Below are 27,729 nucleotides of genomic sequence, written 5' to 3'. Positions count from 1 at the left end.
AGCCTTGCGGTCCCCATGACAATCTTCTCCATTTTGCCCTCTTTTCTGCATCTCCCCTTGTTAACCCCCTTGCCCGCATTTCTTCTTCCACCACCTTTAGCCAAGTCTTTCTCGGTCTTCCCCATCCTCTACTCCCTTCTACATTCATTTCCATCACTGTCAACCAGTCACTTTCATCCTTCCTCAACACATGACCAAACCATCTCAACCTGTTTCTCTTCACAGCATCCATCACAGGCTCTATTCCCATCATCTTTTGCAATTCATCATTTGTCTTCCTCTCTCTCTCTCAACGATACTCCGCACATCCACCGAACCATTCGCATTTCCACCCTTTCCAGCCTTCATTGCAGCTCTACATTCATTACCCATGTCTCGCTCCCATAAATCATAACACTATGACATTATGACAACCTACGTTTGTGGATATATGCCCTCAGAAGTCAGGGTACCGTTGCTCTCTGTGGGTGCAGTAAAATAGTACGCAATAAATATATAGAGCTATTCATCCCACGAGGATGCACTAATGCTGGCTTGGACTCTGTAAATAAATTGAGTGAATGTAAATGTAAAAAGCTGTCATCATGTAAGAAAAATAAAAACTGAAGTAGAATAAAACATAATAGGACGAAAAAGAAACAAAACTTTCAATCATAAAAATGCCACTTTTTACATAGTAAGGTCATCACCATGGCAATTCCACAGTGAAATCCGATACCGTACTGAACCGAACAGGTACTTGCGATTCGATACGTGAAAGCCCCGAAAGCCTTTCGGTCAAGTCCCGTGGTATAAACCAATGGGTACACAAAAACAAGAATGTCAAATCAAAACCCTCCGTTCTCCACAACAAAACATTAGATGATACAAGTATTGCAAAAAATAATTTAATAAAATAAAATAAATACAAACACCTTTTTTTGTAGAATACAAAACCAGCTTCCAATGACAGGGTGTTGTACTCCAAGTCGTACTAAACTACCCCAACTCTGGGAGAATTAACCCGTCCGTAGTTCTAGCTCCGCAACGTCAGGTTTTTCATTAGTCATCATGGGTTAATGTTCGGTCAGAGTCCTGTTAACTCACTTCAGCTGCATACGAGACCAGAGTGAACGTTCAAAACTGGGAAGCCTGCAAGTATTCCCAATCTAAGCCCTCCATAATTGTTATGACCAAATTGAAATCTGTGATGATTTGTCCATCGTCTTTGTCTTAAGTATTGGTAGAAATTTGGTTTGTTGTTTCATTTTTTTAAATTATTATTTTGTTTGATTTTTTGTTTGATGTGACAAATGAGAAGATTGGCAAAAAAACAGATAGAAGTTTTTCAGGTAGACCGTCAATTGTGGCTCCTGTGGTACGTCGACTCTCCGCACATCTTAGACATGCAGGCGGATGTGCAGATCACCGAGCTTGTCAATGTTTTTGTGCACAACACTGTGCACCACAGCCAGATACCTCGCCGGGTCTGTATCACGTCCAAAGTCCCGGCAGAAGCGTCCGGTGCTTTGATTGAAGGAGAACTTTTGGGGCAGCGGTGCATTCTCCTGCACGTATCTCCACACCGTAAGCAGCAAAAGATGCAGCTCCACGGGCACAAGCAGTCTAAATAACTCATGCATGCGACCGAGTGCAGGTGGCAGCAGCTGCCCTTCTCCCATGCATGCCACAAGTTCCTGGGATGCCCACAATGGCCAACCGGCATAAGCAGACACAGCACCATCGGGACAGCCCTCCCAATGTGTGAGGAGTGTAGCCAAAAGGCCTCGGAGAAGCACAGAGCAGTAACAGAGTGCTGGACGCCCTTCAGCAGCCAGAGAGAGCAGACGGAACAGCAAAGGCTGCTGCTCAAACTGCTGACGGATGCGCAAGTCTCGATTAACCGTGTGACGTGCTTGTTCCTCAGATGGCCAAGCTAGCTCGCTGCTCGTCACGTCTGGACAAACAGTTTCCACCAATATGACTGCCACCGTGCGAGCCGCCTCTGGGTTGATTTCGACCATTAAATGAGGTAAAGATCCACCAACTGCCTCGGTCCAAGACCCACTAGCAGTGCAACAAGTCACCAAAAGGGTGAGGAGCCATTGGGACTCGTCCTGGAAATGCAAGACGGAGGGCCCCGGTGGCAGTTGAGGCTTTGGTCCTCGACCGATTATTCCAGCATGAAAGACAGCCCAAGGCCCTGTGCTGAAACTTGCGGCCGAACCGTGCTTACGGTTCAGCTCTAGCAGTAATGCTCTGTCCGGCTGAGCCTCCATTTCTGAGCTTGAGGGAGAGACACCTCCAAATAAAACAGCGTTGGACGGTTGCAAAGCCCCCGTTATCAACTGAGCCAAGACCTCCTTGAGTGCACGCGGACACAGTAGGCTGATGTTCGAAAGCAACCGAGCACACCTCCCAAGCGATGCCAATTGCTCGTGGTGGAGGAGCGAGAAGAGGAGAGCAACTGCAGCACGGACAATGCTGAAGAGATCTGGTATTGAGAGCGATGCGGGACGGAATGGCAGAATAGACAAAATGTCCACAGTTGCTTCTACCACCTGGTGTTGGTGGGGGTGGAGAGAAGGGAGGGATGTTAAAAGAGCACGAGTTGGTGACATGCTGCGTGGCTCTTATGACCTCTAGACAAATACTTCATCCACAATCTGAAGAAAATTCCCCCTTAGCCCCCACACTTTAAATGTGAATTTCTGTATGTACAAATCGCATTCACCACCAATAAATAACATCATATTTGTAAGATTATCTCTGAATAAGTCAGGTGTTTTTAAGTAAAGATTTATAAAGTACCGCATTGGCCTTTCCCAACTCAACCTCCCCAAAACAGATCGATCATTCCAAACACGGTTGCACAGATTTCTGCAAGGTGAGCGCCCCAATGGATGTTAGAAGGAAAAACTTAGCGAGAACAACGAACCAAAATACCAACCCTTGCACTCCACCTCATCGGTGGGGTTTACCATCGGAGGAAATGCTTTGTTCGGATCCTATTTTTGGCTTGAGGAATGGAATAAAGGTGTCAGAGATCTTCTCGGGATACCTGGCTGTGACTCACCTTGCATTAACCCCATGAGCATCATTTCATTGTGCTCCTCCGTTTGGCAAAAACACGGGGCAACAAGTTGTTTCTTAATTCAGGCATGTGACCCGATGCATGCATTTGACTGGTATCGTCAGGGTTTGTCGAATGTACTAATCCTCCTTACATGTTCTCATTTGAAGGGCTTTTTGTTTTTACCTGAGGGTTTGTGTGGAGTAGAAAGCCGCTCAATGCCTGCAAGTGGGAGCACATGGCTTCTGTGATGTAGCCGCTAAGGGGAACAGGCAACGCCGTCTCCCCTCCTTCGCCCTTCTCCCAGCGAAGCAGACAAGCCAAGTTAAAAAGGAACTGCGCCATGTGATCCGCAGACAGTGCGCCGGGCGCTCCATCACAAAGCATGCGCGACACGGCGAGGCGGACGGTACCAGGCAGGAGCGGTCCCAGGGAGGCCGCAAGTTCAGCATATATACTTACGGCCGTGCTCAATTGGTCGGAACCATCGGCAATGCAAAGGGAGTGGCACACCGTCTCGACGGCAAGGCCAGACCCACCATGCGTGGCCAGAAGGGACAGCAGCGGTTGCAGCCATTGGCGGCGGAGCTGCTCCTGCTGCTGTAACATCTCCTGGCAGATATCGGTGGCTCTAGGCCTTAGTCCTTCCAGGAAGGGGATTTCACGCACAGAATAGTCTGGAAGTCTGCAACAGGACAAAATATAATGGCAAATTAATTGGAGCCTTATTCAAAGTCGGTGCATATGTTCTTTAGCAGCGTCGTCACTTGACCAATTTACCTTTCAACTAGTGCAAGACCGAGGCATTGCATGTCTATTTATATTAACGACCGATAGTTACGAATGTTGGATTAAAAACAAATGACAAACCCAACTTGCAACACCACCATTTTTAAGGCCAATTGAATTAAACTAGGAAATGGAACGAAATTAAAACAAAATGGAAGCGCATATTTAGTCGTGCGGAGAGGCATGCAAAAGCCTTGCATCCTTCTGTAAACTATTCATATGGTACTGGCACAATAACTACAGCATGGCATTTCATGCTGCAGTCGAGGCAGACATCAAGCTGACCAACCCAAATAAAATATACAAGTGGGTAGAATATTAGAGTAAGGATTCAAACCTGTGCTATTCCAATTTATAGTCTATCTCCCTCACCACTCGTCCATGACGGCTGAACCGAACAATAAAAGAGGTGTTTGAAACAGGTGGGAGCTGCTAGGGGAACATAAGATGAGCAAATCATAGGAGTCTAGGTTGTTGCATGTAAAAAGTGCATGCAGAACCACCGACACAACGTGTCAGACAAGAGCTATATGGCAGAAAGTGTCCGCAGGGTGTCAACAGCTCAGTAACGCCAACTCGGCCTACAGCCTCACGTACTCGAGTTGTGAGGAAATGTGCGTGGCATTTACAACTGAGGCAACCAATAAGCTATAGTTACATGTATTGATCTTTGCCACATTTTTCAATCTGACCTACATTTTAGTCACGATATCAGAAACATTTCAATATTCATATTTAATTGTTTTAGAAGTTAAAAGCAGCCAAAATGGTGGCTTTTTGAGTACACATTCAAAGTGGAAAAATCACAACGTTCATCCTTGTTTGAGGATCAGTGCGAACCCTGTTATTTGCTTATCGTTTCCCTTGTATTGCAATATGTCTATATCTCCTTTCTGTAAACATGCTTAGGGAAGAAGGGAGAGAAGTGGTTAATTGAGAAAATGAGAAGTGAAAGGAGAAGGACCTGGGAAAGAAAATAGTGGTTTTGGAGGAAAACTAAGGAAAGTGGAATATAATTTAATAAGAAGAAGAAAAAGAAAAAGAAGAAGAAGAAGGGATTATAAAGCACACAGATTGGGAAGTGTTTTTTAGAAGGGAGTGAGGTGGTTTTAAGATTTTGACACTTGCCTAAATAGTTGGAACTGAACGCACCAGCATACGATCTAACTGTTCTGCATTAGCCAGGTGCGTGGCATCAGAATGGGACAAAGTTTTTTTTTATCACACACACTCTACAATCAAAGAGACTTCCATTTTATGTTACATGGGACTCGTAATGTCACCAGGCATGGGAGCGAGTGTATGAGCAAGTGAGGCGCTTGCAAACAATACCATCCTGTGATCAAACCCTTAAGCTGCTGAGTGCTGAGTGCTGCTGAGTGCTGAGTGAGTGTGCTGAGTGGGTTCATCAAAAATGTAGTGGTCTGAGAGGGTCATTAACCAGTGTGGCAGCTACATTCAAATGTAAGGTGTGCACAGAGGGAGCTGCAGATGGAGGAAATGTTGAGTTGGATCTTGGAGACGGCGTGAAGCTGGAAGGTGTGAAAACATTTTGCTACCTCGGAGACATGCTGAATGGAGAAGGTGGATCAGACTCGGCAACGGTTGCTCGAGTGAGATGTGCATGGAAGAAGTTTCGGGAACTGAGTGGCGTGCTGATGAAGAGGAGAGTGTCGCTGAAGCTGAAGGGAAAGGTGTATGCTGCATGTGTGAGAAGTGTTATGATTTATGGGAGCGAGACATGGGTAATGAACGTAGAGCAGCAACGAAGGCTGGAAAGGGTGGAAATGCGAATGGTTCGATGGATGTGCGGAGTATCGTTGAGAGAGAGCAAGACAAATGATGAATTGCGAAAGATGATGGGAATATTGCCTGTGATTGATGCTGTGAAGAGGAACAGGTTGAGATGGTTTGGTCATGTATTGAGGAAGGATGAAAGTGACTGGTTGAGAAGAGTGATGGAAGTTAATGTAGAAGGAAGTAGAGGACGGGGAAGACCGAGAAAGACTTGGCTAAAGATGGTGGAAGAAGAAATGCGGGCAAGGGGGTTAACAAGGAGAGATGCAGAAAATAGGGCAAAATGGAGAAGATTGTCATGGGGACCGCAAGGCTAACCCCCGCTCTAGCAGGGAACATGGCCTTAAAATGCATGTTGTGTTGTTGTTGATCAAACCCTTAAGCATCTGAACTCACGTGGAGTTCCCACGGTTGTACACAAGTTTATTCAGGTTCAACAAAAGCAGCTGTAGGATCTTTTGACAGGTGTCCCGCACAGCGGTGGGCAAGTGACGGGGATGGGTGATGGAGTCGTGCAGACCACTCGAGATAACCGATACTGGTGATGCAGCAGATACCAAGAACTGCAGCATCCTGAAAGGAAAGATAAAATGGGAATGTGACAAATGGGTCTCTTCCCAAGCAGAATGTTCAACCTTCATGTAATAATCGGCACAATGAACACATCAAGACTCAATCAACTTGAACGGCACTCTGTATAGAGGGTATACCTCCGCCAGGCTGAACAGTTTACATTTTGTATCCCACTGATCGGCTGGATCTGGATCCGGACCTGAACCAAAATCGAATCGGCTTGTTCTCGTCACCCAACCAACCAACTCATCCACCTAGATTTGTTACAATTCGTCCACAACTTCATGAAATATCATGCTATATATCATTATGGCCCCATCACTCAATGGTGAAGAATGACTTTTAAAAAATTATCGGTTCCGGATCGGATCAGATTTGGATCTTCATCAAAATTGAATAAATTCTTCCTTGTCACACACCCAACTTTCCACCAAGTTTTGTCCAAAGCCGTCCACAACTTTTGAGATATCTTGTTCACACACAGACAGGGGTGAAAACATAACCTCAATACTCAATCAATAATTTGATTTAGCCACATTATAATCAAAATGCTTGTGAGCCCGGTATGCGCTACCTGTATGAACTGGCACCACCCATCTGGCACAGCAGATGGACAGCCAGGCCCAACATGTTTTCTTGCTCATCGCGTGGAAGGCCTGAGAGCTGACGCTGCAAGCGCTGCAACACCGGAGGAGTCAGTGCTTCCATGAGCTCGCCAGACACAGCAGACAGCAGTGGCGGAGAAAGCGAAGCCAGCTGCAGCAGGAAGGGGGCCGTGGCCACCTGCAGATGGGACTCCCTGCCGGGATTCAGACTGTCGTGGAAGAGACGCAGCAGCTCCTGACGGATGGTCTCCGAGTGGTGAGCAGCCAGGTGACCCAAGATTCCCACCACAGAGCCAATCTTGGCCCCTCGTTTGTCCTGCGAAGCAAGCAAGTGTAAGCAACAAAAGTATGTACGACATGGATTGGAAAGCCAAGCATAATGTGCTAAACATTGTAAAAGTACAACCAACAGTGCAGACTACACGAGTAGTAGGTTTTGTGACATGCAAACTGCAACGCGAGAAGAGCAGGCAACCCACACAAGCGTTTCCATGTACTGATGCATTTCAGACCACACCATTCCTCAACTGCACATGCGCATGTTGTACTAACAGATTGGCGCATCACAGCACATCATACAAATACCTCTACTTGGTAGAGTGCATACCTCCGCCAGGCTGAACAGTTTACGTTTTGTATCCCACTAATAGCCCAGATTTGGACCCGGACCTGAACCAATATCAAATTGACTCGTCCTCGTCGCCCAAGCAACTGATCCACCAAGTTTTGTCATAATCATTCCTCAACTTTTTGAACCATCATGTTATATATCGTTTTTGTCCATATTTCTCAATGGTGAAAAATCACTCTTAAAATTATCTGATCTGGGTCTTCACCAAAATTTAATCAGTTCTTCCTTGTCAGACTCCCAACCTGTTCACCAAGTTTTGTCAAAATCCATCCACAATTGTTTGAGATATCCTGTTCACAGACAAACAAACAGACAGAAAAACAGAGAGACAGACAGCGGTGAAAAAAACATAACCTCCATCCACCTTCAGTGGCGTAGGTAATTAAACAAGAGGTTCACAGTCTATTTAGGTTTATTATACGAATAAAACAATCGCATCATATGGAACATGTGCAGAAACATAATTATAAAATACATATACACTAGAATTGCACACAATCACAAGTCAATGGCATGTCTCCCCCCCCCCCCCCCCCCCACCACCCACCCCCCACCCCTTCCCTCCTCGATCCACTGTGACCCCTGTATTATCTAAAAGAAGACGACAGACCAATATTTACTTGGTTTAGGCTGAAGGGGCTGTGGAATGATATTTTTTGTGTAAAATCTTATCTAAATTGGTTGAAATACAAATGCTTGGCAGGCCTCAATTTTCAGGCAGAAACCTCAATTTTGTTTCTGAGTTTGACTTTTGACACCGATCGAATCTGAAGAAAAGCACCTGTCTGCTGGATCTGTCTGCTGGATTATGTAAAGCCTGTGGTAAGGTATCATTTTGGCAATTATTGCCTTGATTGGTATGGAGGCATAGCAAGCCCAAACCTTTATGTGGCAACCAATGGACCTTTGACCCCCACACAATCACAAAACAAACCAATCCGAAACATTTATCCCCATCTCGACAAGGGCTGTTTCGAAGCACCTTTGTGCTTCCATTCAATTTAGTGCTTGTGCTTCCATCCAACCATACCAAGCACAGGTGCATCCAATTTCCTTCAAAATGTCTCCACAACTTGATTGGAGTCCACCTGTGGCCAATTCAATTGATTGGACATGACTTGGAAAAAAACACACCTTTCTAATAATAATAATAATAATAATAAATTTATTTTATATAGCGCTTTTCAAGAAGCTCAAAGACGCTTTGACAGAGTACAAACAACAAGTGCAAAAGGACAAAATTAAATAGGTAAATAATCAAAGCAAAAGGAAGGAGTAGGAGAAGAGATAGTCAGGGGTTAAATGCTGTGGGTTAAATGTTGAATGCAGTGTTGAACAGGTGGGTCTTGAGTGATGTTTTGAATGTGGTGAGTGAGGAGGAGTCTCTGATGGTGTGAGGTAGTGAGTTCCAGAGGGTGGGAGCAGCGATGGAGAAGGCCCTGTCCCCCCAGGATCTGAATTTGGTCTGCATGGGGGGGGGGGGGGGTTGGCGCCAGCAGAGCGGAGGTTGCGGGTGGGAGTGTGTCTGGAGACGACGTCAGTCAGGTAGGATGGGGCCAGGTTATGGAGGGCTTTGTAGGTCAAGAGGAGGATTTTGTACTGGATTCTCTGGGGGATGGGGAGCCAGTGAAGCTTATAAAGGACGGGGGTGATGTTGTCACGGATCCGGGAATGGGTGAGTAGACGGGCAGCGGAGTTCTGAATGTATTGGAGTTTATTGATGATTATTGAGGGTGAACCATAGAGGAGGCTGTTGCAGTAGTCCAGACGGGAGGTGATGAAGGCGTGGATGAGGGTTTCTGCAGCCGTGGAGGAGAGGGATGGACGGAAACGGGCGATGTTTTTCAGGTGAAAGAAGGCTGTCTTTGTGATTTGTTTAGTGTATTTGTCGAAGGAGAGGGTTTGGTCAAAGATGATGCCAAGATTCCGGATGTGAGGGGAGGTGGATACTGGGAAACCGTCGATGTTGAGGGCAAAGTTATGGGTGGATTTGGTGAGCGTTTTTGGGCCAATGATGATTATTTCAGATTTATCATAGTTAAGTTTGAGGAAGTTGATTTGAAGCCATGATTTTATTTCAGTGATGCAGTTTGTCAGGATAGAGTGGGTGGCGGTGGAGATGGACTTGGTGGAGATGAAAAGCTGGATGTCATCGGCAAAGCAGTGGAATTGGAGACCATGCCGGCGGATTAAGTGACCAAGGGGGGACAGGTACAGGATGAAGAGGAGGGGGCCGAGAACTGAACCTTGGGGGACACCTTGGGGGAGGGGAGCAGTAGGGGATTTGCAGTTATTGATGGAGATGAACTGGCGTCTGTCAGAGAGGTAAGATTTGATCCAAGAGAGGGCAGTGCTGATAATGTTAAAGGTGGTTTCAAGTCGGGTGAGGAGGATGGTGTGATTGATGGTGTCAAAGGCGGCGCTGAGGTTGAGGAGGATGAGAATGTTGAGGTTGCCGGCGTCAGAGGAGAGGAGAAGGTCGTTGGTGATTTTGAGGAGAGCAGTTTCAGTACTGTGGTTGGAGCGGAATCCGGATTGGAATGTTTCATACAGGTTATTGGCAGAGAGGTGATGTTTGAGTTGAGTGGCTACAGCGTGTTCCAAAACTTTTGACAGAAAGGGTAGGTTGGAGATGGGTCTGAAGTTATTTAGGGTGTCAGGGTTGAGTCCAGGTTTTTTCAGAATGGGGGTAACAGCAGCAATTTTGAGGGATGGTGGGACGATGCCTGTAGACAGGGAGGAGTTTATTGTTGCAGTGATAAGTGGAGAGAGAGCAGGAAGGGAGGCCTTGACAAAGCTGGAGGGGATGGGGTCCAGAGTGCAGGTGGCAGTTTTCATTCCTATGAGGAGTTCAGAGAGGTCAGTAGGGGAGACTGGGGAGACTGGGGAGAACTGAGACAGGGGTTGGCAGGATAAGGGGGGGCAGGTGGTTTGAGGGGGAGCAGGTGCGGTGGTGGTTAAGCTGTTGTAGATGTTGTCAATTTTGCTTTGGAAGAATGAAAGGAAGGAGATGCAGTTGTCTACTGTGAATGACTGGGTGGGGGTGTCCAGGGGGCTGAGAAGTTTGTTTATTGTAGAGAAGAGTGCTTTTGGGTTTCCGGAGCCAGAGTGGATAATTTGAGAGTAGTAGGCAGAGCGGGCACGGGAGAGGGCATCTTTGTAGTGCTGCAGGTGGTCCTTGTAGGCTTGGGAGTGAATTGTGAGACCTGTTTTATTGTTGAGTCTTTCAAGTTGGCGAGCACGAGTTTTCATCAGGCGGAGTTCAGGGGTAAACCAGGGAGCAGAATGGGTGAAAAACTGTTTTGGTTTTTATAGGCGCAAGCTGGTCGAGGCAGAAGGAGAGAGTGTGGTTGTAGTAGTCAGTGAAGTCAGAAGGGGTGTGGAGGTCAACGAAGGGAGAAGTGGACATTTTTTCAGAGAGGGTGGATGAGAATGAGGTCGGTGAAAGAGAGTTAAGCTTACGGAAGTTGATAATGCGATAATGCCTTGGTGCTGGGGTGGGGATGTTGATGGTCATAGTGATGGCTAAGTGGTCAGAGAGGGTGAGGTCAGAGCCAGAGAGATGGTGCAAAATTAATCCAGTAGAGCAGACAAGGTCCAGAATGTGCCCACGGTTATGGGTAGGAAAGTTGACATGTTGAGTGAGGTTAAAGCAGGTGAGTAAATCAGTGAAGTCAGTGGTTATTGTGGAGTCAGTGGAGTCCATGTGGATATTGAAATCACCGAGGAGGAGGATTGAGGGGGAGAAGGAACAGAGCTGGGTACAGACCTTCTATACAAGGTCCCACAGTTGACAGTGCATGTCACAGCAGAAACTCTACCATGAAGTCAAAGGAACTGTGCGTAGAACTCAGAGATAGAATTGTGAGGAGGCATAGATCTGTGGAAGGGTATAAAACAATTTCTAGAGTGTTGACGGTTCCTAAGAGCACAGTGAGCTCCATCATTAGGAAATGGAAAGAATATGGAACTACCCAGACTCGTCCTAGAGCTGGCTATCAGACCAAACTGAGCAACCAGGCAAGAAGGACCTTGTTCAGTGAGGTGACCAATAACCCAATGACCACTCTGACAGATCTACAGAGTTCTTTGGCTGAGATGGGAGAACCTGCTGGAAGAATAACAGTTTCTGCAGCACTTCACCAATCTAGGCTTTATGGGAGAGTGGCCAAACAGAAGGAACTCCTGAGAAAAAGGCACGTGACAAAAAGGCACCTGAAAGACTCAGAACATTAGGCAAAAGATTCTGTGGTATAACGAGACGAAAACTTAACCCTACCATGAAGCATGGTGGTGGCAGCATCATGCTATGGAGATGCTTTTCAGCAGCAGGGACAGGGAGACTTTAAGGATAGAGGGAACAATGAATGGAGCCAAATACAGGAAAATCCTTGAGGAGAACCTGCTTCAGAGTGCAAAAGACCTTATAGATTGCAGTGAGGATTTATGGTCCAACAGAATAATGACCCTAAGCATACAGCCAATGCAACACTGGAATTACTTCAGAACAAGAACAAGAAAGTGAATCAAGAGAAAAAGTGAATCTTCAGAACAAGAATGAGAAAGTGAACAGACTTGAATCCCATTGAGAATCTGTGGAAAGACATGAAAACGGCTGTTCACCGACGCTCCCCTCCACCCTCCCAAACCAACTTGACAGAGCTTGAGCAAATGTGCAAGGGGAAATGGGAGAAACTCCCCAAATCCAGATGTGCAAAGCTGATACAGACATACCCAAGAAGACTCGAAGATGCTTCTACAAAGTATTGACTCAGGGGGCTGAATACTTATGTAAATTACATATTTCTGTATTTAATTTTTTTTAAATACATTTGTAAAAATTTATAAAAACATGTTTTCACTTTGTTATTTATGAGGTACTCTGTATAGATCTGTGATTAATTCATTATTTCTTATATGCGTATACAGCCCGAAGTGGAGATAGGTTTCTGAGGTTTGGGACATGGAATGTAGGGACAATGACAGGGAGATCAGGAGAAGTGGTGGAAGTATTGGTTAGAAGAAGAGTGGACATATGTTGTGTGCAAGAGACGAGATGGAAGGGAAGTGGTGTGAGAATGCTGAAGGGTAGGCAGAGACAGAAATACAAGTTTGTGTGGCAAGGGTGCCCGGAGGGCGTGAATGGTGTTGGTGTCCTGTTTTCTGAGGAGTTTGTAGACAGTGTGGTGAGTGTGACTAGAGTGAGTGATAGGTTGATAATGGTGAAAATGATGATTGGAAAGCTCTTGGTGAACGTCATCGGAGGTTGGTCGGAGCGATGAAGAGAAGGACAAGTTCTGGTGTGCGACGGAGAAGCTGATGGAAAACATGAAAGTTGAGGAAGTTGTTGTGGTAGGAGGAGACCTAAATGGACATGTGGGAAGGAGTATGGACGGTTTTGAGGGAGTTCATGGGGGTTACGGATATGGTGTGAGAAATGGAGAAGGTGAAAGGATTTTGGAGTTTGCTGATGGAGCTGATTTGTTGATTTGTAATACTCAGTTCCAGAAAGAGGATAATAAGCTTGTTACATACACGTCAGGTGGGTCGACGACAACCGTTGACTACCTGATGGTGCGTAGGCGAGATAGGGGGCACCTCCCAGACACAAAGGTGATCCGGGGGAGGAGGCTGTTTTACAGCACCACTTGGTTGTCTGCGACATAAGGGAGAAAGGTGCGAGGAGAGCTCGGCGGGTGAAGTACCAACCGAGAATGAAGGTGTGGAGGTTGAAAGAGGTGACAATAAGGGAGGCATTAAAAGAGAGGCTGAGTAGGGCAGAGGATGATGTGGTTGAGCTTGAAAGTGGGTGGATGTCAATGTAAGATTAGTCTGTTGGGAGCCCTTGGTGAGGTATGTGGATGGACAAAAGGACCACCGAGGCACTCGGAAACACGGTGGTGGGATGATGAAGTTGGAAAGAGGATTGACAAGAAGAGGAAGAAGTTCAAGGAGTGGCAGAAGGCGAAGGGTACGGGAGCAGAAAAAGCAGAGCATGAAAGTTATAAAGCAGCCAAGAAGGCTGCAAAGAAAGAGGTAGCAAAGGCGCAGGAGGCATGTAGAAAAATGTTCGGAGAACGCTTGGATTCGGAAGAGGGTCAGAGAGCGGTATTCAGGATTGCAAAGCAGATAGCGAAAGAGAGGTGTGATGTGATGGGGGTGAGTTGCTTGAAGGATGAAGTGGGACAAATCGTTGTGGACCCAGATGGAATTTTTTGTATCCTGAATCGAGGCTCGTGAAAGAGCTAACATTTACTTCACAAACAAATCAACCAGACAAACAAAATATATAAAAAGAGGGAGCGGAAGACAAGATGGGGAGAGAAGGGGAAGCACACAAACACAACATTTGAGAGCAGGGAGATGTGTGGGAGGGAGGAGGCATGGGAAGGGGGGGGGGGTGGGAGAAGTATAAAACACAAGGACACCAAGGACTTCCAGGACAGAAGTTGGTATTTCAAAAAAGTGGAATTGGGGTGAAATTAGCGGGGGTAGAAAATATCAAGGTTTTGGATGGGGGAAGATAAGAGATGGTGGTGAACAGCTGTTTTAAAGACCTGGAGGGTGGAGTGGGATTGAAGAGAGTGAGGGAGTTTGTTCCAGAGGCGGGAGAAAAGGGGAATGAAGGAGTGAAGGTGAGCAGAGACTCTTGATTTTGGCAGTTTAACCATAAGAGGGTTGCAGGCAGATCTTGTGCGACCTGTAGGAGTATTTGCCGGACAGAGCCCAGAGAGAGCTGGGGGGGCAAGGCCAGAGAGGAATCGGTAAAAGACGGAAAGACCACCAACCTGCCTGCGGTGAGTGAGTGAGAGGCCCTTGGAGATAGCTTCATCGTGGGAGATTCCAATGATTCTGAATGCTTTTGTTTCAACAGCGTGAAGACGAGCTAGGTGTGAGGCAGGAGCACCAGCCCAGAGGGGAGAGCAGTATTCCATTGAGCTTGGGATGAAAGCCTTGTATGTGGTGAGGAGCTCAGGTGTGCCAAGGAAGGACTTCGCACGACGGAGGATGCCCAGTCGGCGACTGGCTTTGGAGGCCAGATTTGAAGTGTGGTTTTCCCAGGAAAGATCATGGCAGATAGTGAGACCCAAAAGCTTGAGTGACAGAACTTCTGGGAGAGGATTATTCAGAAAGTGGATGGGAGGGTTGTCCAGTCGGTCTTTTCGGAGAGACATCGTCAGAGTGTGAGATTTGTCAGGATTGAAAGACATGTTCCACTTGTTTGCCCAGTCTGTGATTTTGTCCAGGTCTGCAGAGAGTGAGGAGGCTGCAGACTGCCGATCTGAGGGATGAAGAATGGAGCGACAGAGAGTAGAGTCATCAGCAAAGAGATAGAGGGGATTTTCAAGAGAGTCAGAGAGATCATTGATGAAGACCAGAAAAAGCACAGGGCCCAGAACACTGCCTTGGGGAACTCCAGCCTGAACAGGAAGAGGAGATGAGAGAAACCCATTCAGGGCCACACGTTGACTACGACTAGAGAGGAAGTCCGCCAGCCATGCGTGGAGATTTCCACGGATACCAAAAGAGGAGAGTTTGGTGAGCAGAGCGGGGTGCTAGACCGTATCGAAGGCACGTGATATGTCAAGGGAGACAGCTCTAATTTCCTGTTTGGAAATGTTAAAGGAAGATGGAGAAGATATATAGAAATGCTGTTGAATACAGAGAATGAATGGGATGGCAACATAGAGAGTAACCCAGTTTTAGGACCGGCAGAGAAGATAACTGAGAAGGAAGTTGAGGAAGCGATAAAAGCAATAAAGAGTAGAAAAGCGGGAGGGCCACCGGGAGTTGTGGGAGATATGTTGAAGGCAGCAGGAAGTTGGGGTGTGAAGAGAATAACAGAGATCTGTAATCTGGTGGTGAAAGAAGGCCGCATTCCAGTGAATTGTGAACTGAGTACCCTCGTCCCTCTATACAAGGGGAAAGGTGACCCTCTGGATTGTGGCTCGTACCGAGCGATAAAGTTATTGGAGCATGGAATGAAGGTATTGGAGAGGGTGTTGGAGAAGAGGATAAGGAAGAAGGTGAAGATCGACGAAATGCAGTTTGGATTTATGCCAGGAAGAGGAACGACAGACATGCTCTTTATTGTGAGGCAGTTGCAGGAGAAGTACATGGAGAAGAGGAAGAAGTTGTTTCTTGGGTTTGTTGATCTGGAGAAAGCATTCGATAGGGTTCCACGCAAAGTATTGACATGGGCATTGAGGAAGTTAGGAGTGGAGGAATGGTTGATCAGAGTAGTGATGGCAATGTACAAAAGAGCACAGCTGTGAGGACGAAGGACGGGAACAGTGGTGAGTTTGAGGTGAAGGTGGGAGTGCATCAGGGGTCGGTATTAAGTCCACTACTATTTGTAGCTGTGAAGGAGTTGCTGGCTCAGAACGTAAAGGAGGGTTTACCGAGGGAGTTGTTGTATGCAGATGATCTGGTGTTGATTGCGGAAAGTATGGATGGACTGAAGGAAAAGATGAACAAGTGGAAGGAATGTATGGACAAAAGGTCTGAAGGTGAATATCGGAAAGACGAAGGTGATGGCCAGTGGTAAAGCATGTGGTGAGGTGGAAAGAACTGGGAAGTGGCCATGTGCTGTGTGCAGGAAGGGTGTCGGAGTGAACTTCATTCAATGTACAATGTGTGCTGAGTGGGTTCATCAAAAATGTAGTGGTCTGCGAGGGTCATTAACCAGTGTGGCAGCTACATTCAAATGTAAGGTGTGCACAGAGGGAGCTGCAGATGGAGGAAATGTTGAGTTGGATCTTGGAGACGGCGTGAAGCTGGAAGGTGTGAAAACATTTTGCTACCTCGGAGACATGCTGAATGGAGAAGGTGGATCAGACTCGGCAACGGTTGCTCGAGTGAGATGTGCATGGAAGAAGTTTCGGGAACTGAGTGGCGTGCTGACAAGGAGGGGAGTGTCGTTGAAGCTGAAGGGAAAGCTGCATGCTGCATGTGTGAGAAGTGTTTTGATTTATCGGGGCGAGACATGGGTAATGAACGTAGAGCAGCAACGAAGGCTGGAAAGGGTGGAAATGCGAATGGTTCAGTGGATGTGCGGAGTATCGTTGAGAGAGAGGAAGACAAATGATGAATTGCAAAAGATTATGGGAAAAGAGCCTGTGATTGATGCTGTGAAGAGGAACAGGTTGAGATGGTTTGGTCATGTGTTGAGGAAGGATGAAAGTGACTGGTTGAGACGAGTGATGGAAATGAATGTAGAAGGAAGTAGAGGACGAGGAAGACCGAGAAAGACTTGGCTAAAGATGGTGGAAGAAGAAATGCGGGCAAGGGGGTTAACAAGGAGAGATGCAGAAAATAGGGAAAAATGGAGAAGATTGTCATGGGGACCGCAAGGCTAACCCCAGCTCCAGCAGGGAAAATGGCCTTAAAATGCATGTTGTTGTTATGTTGTTGTTATATGCGTATATACAGCAGAGACATTTTAAATTCAGGCTGCAACAACAAAAAGGGGAAAACATCCAGGGGTGTGAATACTTTCTGAAGGCACTGTATATACATAAGAGACAAGGCTGGAAACAGATGAAAGCTGATCAAACTACTGTATATGCAAATTTTAAAAAGTAAAACAAAACTGATATCAATTCCAGTCCATTTTGATTTCAGTATTTATAAATGTTATCATCATCGCTGCATCTAATGTATACACGTCCTCCCACAAAATGACTGTGTCTCTACTTCCACAGACAATGCCCTCAGGTATGCTGTTTCAGACAAGAGTGATACCTGGAAATAATGCCCTGTCACAGAGGTGTGGACTCAATTTTCCATTCTGGTTCCTGCCGCTCACTGGCTCCAGAGCATGCGCTCCGAGTGCACGAGCCCTTCTAGTACTCTTCGATTGTGCTGCTCTCTGTGGCATAAGTGAGCGCAGGAATTCTGGCACTTTCCCAGTGTCCATTCTGAACAGCAAACCCAGACCAGCCATTGTTCTGCGGTGAAACAGAGGGTCTACTTTACCAACGGCATTCGACTTGATCAGTTTCATTGCCTTCTCGTGTAAATCGTCCAAGGTTCTCAGGTGGGTATCCAATGCTGCCATTCGGTAGAGAGGTGCATATTCCATCGTGCTGCAAACATGTGCTTTGTAGACTCTGGGTATTCCATGTCGGTCGAGAAAGGGGGCAACTCGCCTCCTGACGTTCACTCATTTTCTAGCTATTTCGGCAAATGACTCCAAGTGGCTGCTAAATAATGTTTCTGGAGAAAAATACTCTTGATAAATCGATGCTGGTTGTTTTTATTCATCCAGTTGAATTGAAACAGTAAAAGTTTATAATTGAAAACAGCTTGTCTTACGAGTCGGTAGAGCTAACGTTTCGGCGAGAATCCACTCACCTTGGTCACAGTAGATGTTGAAATGAAGAAGCTTGAGAATCACCATGTGACCCCAACCATTGATCGGGTGAGTTGGTCTGTAGACCAATCCGGGCATCACGTGATAGTTGCAGACAGCGTGGGAGAGATGTTATAGCCTCGTCACACGAACGTGACAGATGAAATCACAAACCGCCCCTTTGTTGAAAGATGGCGATTCAACTCTTTCCTAAATGGATTCCTTTCCACCTCCAGCAACCCACTCTTTCTGTCTCAAGATGACTACTTGACTGTTATCAAAGTTGTGTCCATGCAGGTTCAAGTGCGTATATACAGCAGAGTTCAAAGCCTCAGGATAAAGTGGACGATGATGTTGGTTCATACGGACATTTTTTGCGTTTTTTGAGTTTGCCGAGTTTCTCCTATGTCGGTCTCAGTGCATGATGGGTCTCCACATAGTTAAGGCCCTGAAACCTTCTAAGGGTCTTTAACTATGTGGAGACCCATCATGCACAGTTGATGCCTCTTCTTCCCTCATTCATACCCAGCATGGTTGATTTCTCCAGACTTTTGTTTTCTGCACACATGATGTGTTCAAAGCATGACCGTTTCTGTTTTGGCATCAGCGCTTCTAATATATACAGTGGTTTGATTTAGTCAAGCACTTATTTGGTTGTTCTTCTTACAGTCCATGGTAGGAGTAGATGGGTTTAAATTAGAATTAGATAGGTATCTGGATGGATGCATTTGATAAAGAGTGGGATGGGGATATTGGCAAGACTTTAAGGTATCTTGTGTGTAGATGGTGATGGATACTGAGGTTGGTGCAGCGTAGGCATGACGGGACAAATGCCCTCCTGCACCAAAGTTCCTTGTGTATAACATTTTCGATGCAGAAAAAATATTTGTTTTGTACAAAATGTAGGACAGCATGTACTGCCAATATAATTGCACTGACACGCTCCACAAGCCCAAGTCATGTTGTGTCCAAGTACCAATATGCTTATGGATCTGCTCCGCAATAGAACCTAACCAGCGAATAGTGTGGTTCAGGCGAAGTTAGTACAAATGTGGTGAGGGGGCATAATACGCCCAACATTCAATAGATAATGTGTCGATAGGGTGAAAGGTGGTATACAGGTAGCTTCAATGTGGATATGTAATAGAGTAGAACCGAATACATTGATGAGAATGCAGTTTAAAGCAGCACGTGAAGAAATACCTCACCAAGTACAACGGGTCTTGTCTGGCAATGCTTTCACCATATTGGCAGAAATCTTTGAGTCCGCAAGCGAGTACACGGCTGATGATCGTGTCCGGGAACGAGGAGCCAATGTGGGCAACCACCCAGTCAACATGTGGGGAATGCAGCACGGAGGTGTCCAGAAGCGCCCCCACACATGCGTCTAAAGAACTCCCACCGAGAGCTGCCAAGCACTGAACGTAGAGCTCGAGGAGCTGCCTTGTTGCCCTACATCCCATCCAAACCTGGAAAAGGAAAACACATGCAACAGCTATGCTGGATGAACCGCTCAAACACAGGCAGGACAACTGCACCAAGGAGGGAAAGTTGGCCCTTCGACCGGGGTCTTGGAAACACACAAGATACACCACCTGCATGAGTTCGTTGAGACTCGTGGCGGGAGGGACGCCGGGACGTCCAGCATATTTGCTGCTGAGTCGGCCCATCAATTCCACGGACCAGGAAGAAACGAGAGGTGCCCATGCATGAGCGTTGGTCCGCACAAATGTGGAAAGAGTGTCATGTGCTTGCTGCAGCACGTCATCCAGACTCGTGCACAGCGTGCCTGGACCTTCACCTAGCTCCACCACATGACAGCCCACGTACTCATCAAATATGCCACACAGGTGCTCGAGTACCGCGTGGCGTGCAGCAGGAAGGTATTGAAGTAGTAACAGTGCACACCTATACACCAGTGGTGTTTTAACACACGATCTCAGTTTCACCATCATGTTCTGATTAGAATGTCAAAAAAAACCAAAAAAAACAAACACAGAATACAGTACTGTATTAACTTTGTTGCAAATAATCAAGCCATCTATTTATTAGCTTATTATGCACTAAAATATGAGATTTTTTTTTTCATCCCCTCCCCTTCCCTGCTTTGAACATAACCTTTCCTCTCCCTTTTCCTCCCACACCCCTCCCTTCCATTCCTCCCCCTCCCGTCCTTTCCTTTCCTTTCCTTCCCCACCCGTCCTATCCCCTATCCCCCTTTCTTCATTTCCTCCCACACCCTTCCGTCCTTTCCTCCCACACCCTTCCATCCTTTCCTCCCACACCCTTCCTTTCCTTCCCCACCCGTCCTTTCCTTCCCCACCCGTCCTTTCCTTCCCCACCCGTCCTTTCCTTCCCCACCCGTCCTTTCCTTCCCCACCCGTCCTTTCCTTCCCCACCCGTCCTTTCCTTCCCCACCCGTCCTTTCCTTCCCCACCCGTCCTTTCCTTCCCCACCCGTCCTTTCCTTCCCCACCCGTCCTTTCCTTCCCCACCCGTCCTTTCCTTCCCCACCCGTCCTTTCCTTCCCCACCCGTCCTTTCCTTCCCCACCCATCCTTTCCTTCCCCACCCATCCTATCCCTCCTTCCCCACCCGTCCTATCCCCCCTCCCCCTTTCGTCCTATCCTCCCACACCGTTCCGTCATTTCCTCCCCCACCCCAGAGCCATAGAATACTAGAGTTTGGCGAACATTGAGCGAAAACAATTGTGATTGGAGGATATGTGATCATATGACCGCAAGGAGCCATCTTGTTATTCATCTTCGCTGAGCGAAGAGCTAAATTGTGTGCATATGTGTTGACTCTTAATCATATTTTCATCTTGTCATCATTATCAATTTTCATACTTGAGTGAGTTTTGGGGTGTAAAAGATGCCGATTGCCGAGCTGTTCAGCATGGGGCAGTTCCAATCGATCAGACAGAAAAAGGAAGATGCATCTTTATCGTCGTGATCAAGAAAGGATGAAAATATGGAAAAGTAAAAGTTTATGGGGTGGAATGGAGAGCCAACAACCAACTCGTTTCAGTGTGCTGTGATGAGGATAATTCTGTTGCTGTTAAAACATTGTAAAAGTAGAATCAGGACAAAAAAGAAGTAAATAACTTGAATGGTAAATGATCTGCGGTGAGAGAGGGATTCCCTTTTACAGATTCCCTTTCTCTCAGTGCGGATCAATTTGCAATTTAAAGTATTTACTTCTTATTTGTTTTAACTTCTCTTCCCACCCAAGCAGTCTGCTAATTTTGTGAAGAAGTGAACGATTACACGCCAAGTTTTTTTTTGTTTTTTTTTTATGTAGAAGACGCCAGGCATAGACTATGTCGTCCTCATCGAAGCCAGGCCTAAATAAAAGAGCTGCATTGATAGAAAGGTAAAGAAGGAGAGAATAATCTAAGGGTTTTTGAGAAAGCAGAGAATCTGCTTTTTGAAAAGGGGAAGATCATAAGTGTTTGGAAAGACATGTGAAGGTAAAGAGTTCCAGAGTTTGGCAGTGGAGGGGAAGAAACAAACATCATAACAGCCCACCCTTGAGTTGCCAATGGCCACACAATAATCATGTGATGTAGTGGCTTGTCGAGTATTCCGTGGTCTCGCCAATGGCGGAGGTATACAGGCAGCAAGTTCTTGGGAGCAAAAACCGAAGTAATATCTGTAGAAAAGAGAAAGAGCCAACTTTGCGACGTAATTTGAGCGGGTCAAGTTTTGAGGTCAGATTGGGACAGTTGATAAGTCGAATTACTTTTAATTCAATTCTGTCCAGTAAGTATGTGGAACTAGAACCTCCCCACATATGAGAGCAGTACTCTATACAAGGATGAATCAATCCTTTATATAGTTGAAGCAACTGTTGAGAGGAGAAGAATCTTCGACATCTGAACAGGACTCCCAGTTTCTTCGAGGCAGATTTAGCTATTTGTGTAATATGTGGATTCCAGGATAAGTTTGAAGTTAGGGTAATACCTAGTAGGTTTATTGTATTGTATCACATGGTGTAATTGTGGAGCTTTCAAAGGAGATTGGAGAGTTGAGATGAGTTTTAGAGAGAGAGATGGGAAGAAATTTAGTTTTAGAAGCATTAAATTTAACCTCATTACATTTGCCCCACTGGGAAATCTTGTCCAAATACAAATTTAAAGAGGTGGCTGTGATAAAACGAGATGCAGATCGATTGAGGGAAGATGGGGCAGATGGGAAAAATATGGAGGAATGCAACGTTGAGTCATCGGCATACGAGTGCATTTGGATATTTGTAGAAGTAGAAGTAGAATCAGGAGTTGTACCACGTGACATCCAATGTTATAATATGATTGTATAATGGGAAATTTGTTCGTTTTGAATGTAATACAAGTTGTGATCAAAATAATAAAATAATCTGTATGCGTCAACATGCACGCCATGCAACATTACATATTATTACACATATATGGGACCACACAGAGTCACGAGTGGATCATACACTACATGCATGAAAGCAAAATTACTACTAAAGAAACCATGAAACGTGACAAAATGAATGTGACGAGTTAGCTGATGATTTGTCTCAGTAACGCCAAGCTGAGATGCAAGAAACGCTCATAGCAAAGGGTCTTGAGGGTCTAAAATTAAAGCGCTAAGAAGTCTAGGGTTTTAAGGGTCTGAATGTCAGAAGTGTCTAAAGTCAAAGGTTTGTAAAGGTTTATGAGGTCTAAAGTGTCGAAGGGGTATGAGGGTTTAAAGTCTAATGTAAAGGGTCTGAAATGGTCTAAATGTCTCAAAGGTACGTTCCAATAGTACATAATTAACGCGACACCGCACGTAAACAGTTGAGTAACAACATGGCGCCTATTGGTAAGTTCGCCAAACTCTGGCAGTAGTATTCCATGGTTTACACCCCCCCCCCCCCCCCTCCTCACCTCACCCTCTCATCGTATCCTTCCACCCCACCCCGTCCTTCACTCCAAACCCCCCTTCCTATCCTCCCCTCACGTCCTACCCTCGACCCACCCTCCGCCTCCCCTCCTCCCCTTTCCCTTCCCCACCCGTTCTATCCTCACCCATCCTACCCCTCCCGTCCTATCCTCGCCCACCTGTCCTACCCTAGCCCACCCTCCCCCTCCCGTATTAAACTCGTCCACCCTCTCCCTCCCGTCCTACCCTCCCCCTCCCATCCCTTCTCGTCCTTTCCTCCCCCCCCCCCCCCCCCCGTCCTACCCTCTCCCTCCCTTCCTACCCTCTCCCTCCCTTCCTACCCTCTCCCTCCCTTCCTACCCTCTCCCTCCCTTCCTACCCTCTCCCTCCCTTCCTACCCTCTCCCTCCCTTCCTACCCTCTCCCTCCCTTCCTACCCTCTCCCTCCCTTCCTACCCTCTCCCTCCCTTCCTACCCTCTCCCTCCCTTCCTACCCTCTCCCTCCCTTCCTATCCTCTCCCTCCCTCCCTTCCTACCCTCTCCCTCTCTTCCTACCCTCCCTCTCCCGTCCTACCCTCTCTGTCCCGTCCTATCCTCACCCATCCTACCCCTTCCGTCACCCACCCTCTCTCTCTCATCATACCCTTGCCCATCCTCTCCCTCGCGTCCTATCCTTGCCCACCTGTCCTACCCTAGCCCACCCGTCCTATCCTCGCCCACCCTCCCCCTCCCGTATTAAACTCGCCCATCCTCTCCCTCCCGTCATATCCTCGCCCACCCGGCCTACCCGTCCAACCCTCGCCCACCCGTCCAACCCTCGCCCACCCGGCCTACCCGTCCAACCCTCGCCCACCCGGCCTACCCGTCCAACCCTCGCCCACCCTCTCCGTCCCGTCGTACCCTCGCCCACCTCCCCCTTTCCTCCCACTCCCCCTCCCTCCCTCCTCCTCCCATCTTAACCTCGACCACCCTCCTCCTCCCGTCCTCACGTTGACTTCCTCAACCCTCCACGTAACACACAGATTCCGCCATATCGTATCTCTACTTCTACTCAATGTATGCCCACCTCGCATGCTCCCTAATGTTCAGTTTGGCTCCCGTCCCGCTGTGTGTACCACTCAAGAACGCCGAGACTTCCTTCTGCAGTTCCTGTGGACTAAACAAGCAAAAGGATGATCACTGATCAGTCTCCGACCAGGAGCTACGGACTTGTACCAGGAACTTGAACACAGGAGGCCATTTGGCCCAACAAGGCTGTGTTACATCAACACCACATTCATCCCATCTGCTTATCGTGGAGGAAGAGGTGGAGAGAGGGAGGTTTGCAGGGTGGTGAAAGAATAAACACAGACAATACAATACATTAATTCACCTTCTGACCAAATCAACCTTACAGACATCGCAATCACGACACAGGTAACCATTCAATCAGCAATCCATATTCCCAAGTACCTACCACTCCTGCCACGATACACGAACCCCTCTATCCCCAAAGCTTCACCAATGGCAATATAACTCAAATTTAACCCTTTTTACCGATTCTGCTGTCACTTTCCAGGGAAGTTATTTAATTTATTACTCCGAGTGCAAGACCTCTACCTAACACTACCGAGAGAACCATCCTCTTCTTTACCCTCCCTACTCCTCTCACTACCCATTCTGCAGAAAGAGAAAACCGGTTCCACAATCACTTCGTCTCTCTCCAAACATCCCGTAACGGCTTCCTTGCTGATGTATAAAACTAAAAGCCCGTCTCCTCCAGGCTGAGTGCAGCTCGCCCAGGAATCAATGTCGTCGCTCTACGCTGAACCCTACGATAGCTCGATCCTTCTAGAGATGCAGTCACCAAGCCTGCACACGATGCTCTATGTGAGGCTTCACTAAATTCCTGTGACGTTAACACAACCTCCTTCAAGGAATCATTCATTCCCCCGAATGAGTTCAGCCGAGCGCCAACTTCACTTGGTTGTTGGTTCCCGATTCGGGAAGTCATGACCAAGGAACGTCCATCAAACATCGTGCGAAGTTCTCCTCACATTACATTACCATTTGTGCAAACCCTTCGCAACAACACTCCCAACAATAAAGTGAAGTAAACAGGTACACCAATAGCGGTCACACCTGGGAATATTAGCACAAACAAGAAACATATCTCCGCCTGTCGCCATTATAAGTTTGTAACGCGCGTTTCCACTATAACCCAAAATAATCGGTCTTTTAGCGATTTCTTCTTTTAACAATTCCTTATTTTGTTGAAGAAGAAGAATAAGGATATATGTTTTTGTAGCAAGCACACGAAACAGGAACACGTATCATCCAATCGAGTTTACTTGCGCGATCAACAACACCATGGGCATCAAACACTGAACAACCGTAAAAATCCTGAGAAATTCCTTTTCAGAAAAAACTGTTTTAATGCAAGCTGTGTAAGGAAGGTGAAATGTATTTAAATGGTATGGCTGCATAGGGATTTCTGTTGGAGATTATTCCAGCAAGTGAAGTACCTTCAACAGCAGTGGGCTACAGAATTGCTACCATCAAAATCTGGGATTCCGTACATTTTCCAAACATCAGTGGTGTGTTCCGTTAGCAAGAAGCTTGAGACCGCTTGACAAGCGGCTTCTTTAATTAAAAATGCTCAAGCAAACACTTCAACGGAACGGTGCACTCGGCACCGCTTAACAATATGGCGGTCTCCATGCAGGCAATGCTATCGTGCCGGGGTGGGTACTCCAATAAATGCTCAAGTGCCCTAAAAAAAACCTTCTCTGCTGCTCTTGCACATCCTCTCTCTATCCTGTTATTTGTGCTCGGTCATCTTCCATCTGCTTGGAAATCGCCGACATCAATGAAAATGGTGAAAAAACGGATCCCCTCAACTACAGCTCGATCAGCTTACTTCCAATCATCAGCAAGGTCATCATCACATTTGACATGAAGTCATTCCTTTTCTGCAACAACCGAATCTCACATCATCAATATGGATTCAGACCAGGACACTCCACCTTGTACATGCTGCTTCTACTCACCTAACAATGGATGGAGGCTCAATGTTATACATGAGATCAGGACCGTCTCTCTGGACAAATCTTGGGTTTTTGATACAGTCTGGCACCCAGCCTTTCAATCCAAACTCTCTGCCTATGGCATCCAGGGCCAACTCCACTCATGGCATACTGACTTCCTCTACTCATGTAGCCAACGTGTGGCACTCAACGGAATACTTTCATCTCCTCTCCCGGTCAAGGCAAGAGTGCCCCAAGGTAGTCCTATTCCTGATCTTCATCAATAATCTCTCTGAAAACCACCAAAGGTGGACAGAGGTTATGTTTTCACACCTGTCTGTTTGTCTGTGAGCACGATATCTCAAAAAAAAAAAAAAGACATCTCTGAAGTTATGGATGGATTTGGACGAAATTTGGTGGATTAGTCGGTTCGGTGACAAGAACAAGTGATTACATTTTATTTCAGGTCCGAATCCAGATCCGGACTATCAGTGGGATACAAAACGTAAAACTTTCAGCCTGGTGGAGGTATGCGCTCTACCGAGTGCCATTCTAGTTATCTATTTATGATGACTCCACCCTATGCCGTGACATTCCTCATCCTTCTGACAAACATTCAGCAGCCTCTCCTCTATCTTCAGACCTTGACAACATCATAAATTGGTCAAACACTTTGAAAATACCTTTGGATCCTGATATATCTCACGCTCCCACTATCTATCACCGAAAGGATTGTCTGGCAACCACGTCCCCCGCATCTACTTCAATAACAAAAAATCATCCCCTTTGGGCTGGCTCCCTTGCCTCACACCTTGCTCTGCTTGAAGCCGTGGAAACCAAGTCCTTCTCTATCCTTGGAATCTCCTGTAATGAAGCTGAGTCTATGGGTCTATCACTTCGCAATCGCAGACAGCTCGGTGGTCTCTCTGTCTTCTTCCGTGTCAACTCTGGTCTTGCACCCTCTGCTCTCGCTGTGCTTTGTCCCCTTCCCCTCCCCCCCCAAGTTTCTGCAGGGCTCACACGCTCCACCATCAATCTCCTTTTGGTGAAACTACCTAAATCCAGGATCACTGCTCACCTCCACTCCTTTGTTCCTCTTTTCCCCACCTGTGGAATCAACTTCCACATCCACTTCCATCTCAGTCTTCCCTCCAGGTCTTCAAGGCAGCTATTCACCACCATCTCAGATCATCCCCAATCCAAAACCCTGATCTTTCTGACACTTATTAACCCCACCCAAATCCCTCCTCTTTAAAAATTTCCAGTTTCTCCTCCAGAGTTTCCTTCTGTATCCATCTTGTCCACCCCATTCCTCCCTACACCAAGAGTTCATATATTCTGTAAGTAGCAACAACTTGCAATTAGAAGCCATTTTGTTTCCATCAAGCGCGGCATATCGAACCTGTTCCCATTGTGTGAAGTGTAATCAATGTATCTGTTTTTTTAATCAAACTGTCTTTCTCTGTGTCCAGCAGTAAGATCATCCATTATGTAATGATTTTTTCCGTTCTTTCAACACATCAGAATAAGCATACCTGCAGACAGGATTTATTTAACCTTGAAGGAGCTGGGGCTCCCACGTCGATCGGAAGAATGGACGCGACAAAAAGCTGGAATTCATCCGAGTTGCTTTAATCAAACCAAACACTCAGGCACTTTGAAAAGCCCGTTTATCGGGCAGCAATATATATACCTATTATCCCGGAGCGTTTGCCCAGGAAAGGCGAGAGGGGGCGTGGCCCAGCGTCCTGGCAAGGTGAGGGCGAGCCTGCCCGGGCATGCCCGGGCATGCCCGGGCGTCCTGCCCGAGGCCTGGCAAGTTGAGCGCGGGCCTGCCCAGGCGTCCTGGACGAGCCCGGCATGGTGATCGCTCCGCGTCCTTGATAGGTGCAAGGCGATTGTGAAAACCCAGCGGTAGCCGCTATACACGTCCCCCCAGAATCGACTTGCAGGGTCAATTTGAGGGGGGTCCTGATGACCCAGCCGAAGCGACCCCTGGCGGGTCGTGGGAGGGGGTCCGGTGTGGTGGTGGGC

At 46.9% G+C, this 27,729-nt stretch overlaps 1 protein-coding gene across 1 annotated transcript; it reads right to left on the bottom strand.

Moving 5' to 3' along the window:
• Positions 1–873: 873 nt before the first annotated feature.
• Positions 874–24,886, bottom strand: INTS5 (integrator complex subunit 5). Its single transcript, XM_068110666.2, has 8 exons — positions 24,812–24,886; positions 23,757–23,846; positions 19,397–19,709; positions 19,010–19,270; positions 6,786–7,132; positions 6,035–6,211; positions 3,239–3,737; positions 874–2,540 (listed from the first exon to the last, which is right to left on the bottom strand). The coding sequence occupies exons 1-8, from the start codon at positions 24,856–24,858 to the stop codon at positions 1,380–1,382; spliced, it is 2,895 nt and encodes a 964-aa protein (XP_067966767.1). The 5' UTR covers positions 24,859–24,886; the 3' UTR covers positions 874–1,379.
• Between the last annotated feature and the right edge of the window lie 2,843 nt (positions 24,887–27,729).

The sequence above is a fragment of the Myxine glutinosa genome, chromosome 3 (assembly GCF_964187855.1).
Source record: "Myxine glutinosa chromosome 3, kmMyxGlut1.1, whole genome shotgun sequence".
Taxonomy (NCBI): Eukaryota; Metazoa; Chordata; class Myxini; order Myxiniformes; family Myxinidae; genus Myxine; species Myxine glutinosa.
Note: the sequence above shows the minus strand (reverse complement) of the source record. Positions and strands in the feature narration are given on the sequence as shown.

Bases quoted from the DNA above. Each gene is read 5' to 3' on its own strand.
- INTS5 (XM_068110666.2), bottom strand. From the start codon at position 24,858: ATGGCGACAGGCGGAGATATGTTTCTTGTTTGTGCTAATATTCCCAG. The intron at 6,212-6,785 runs GTAGCGCATACC...CTTTCCTTTCAG, and splicing joins GGTGGTGCCAGTTCATACAG to GATGCTGCAGTTCTTGGTAT. The intron at 2,541-3,238 runs GTAAAAACAAAA...CACCAACACCAG, and splicing joins TACTCCACACAAACCCTCAG to GTGGTAGAAGCAACTGTGGA.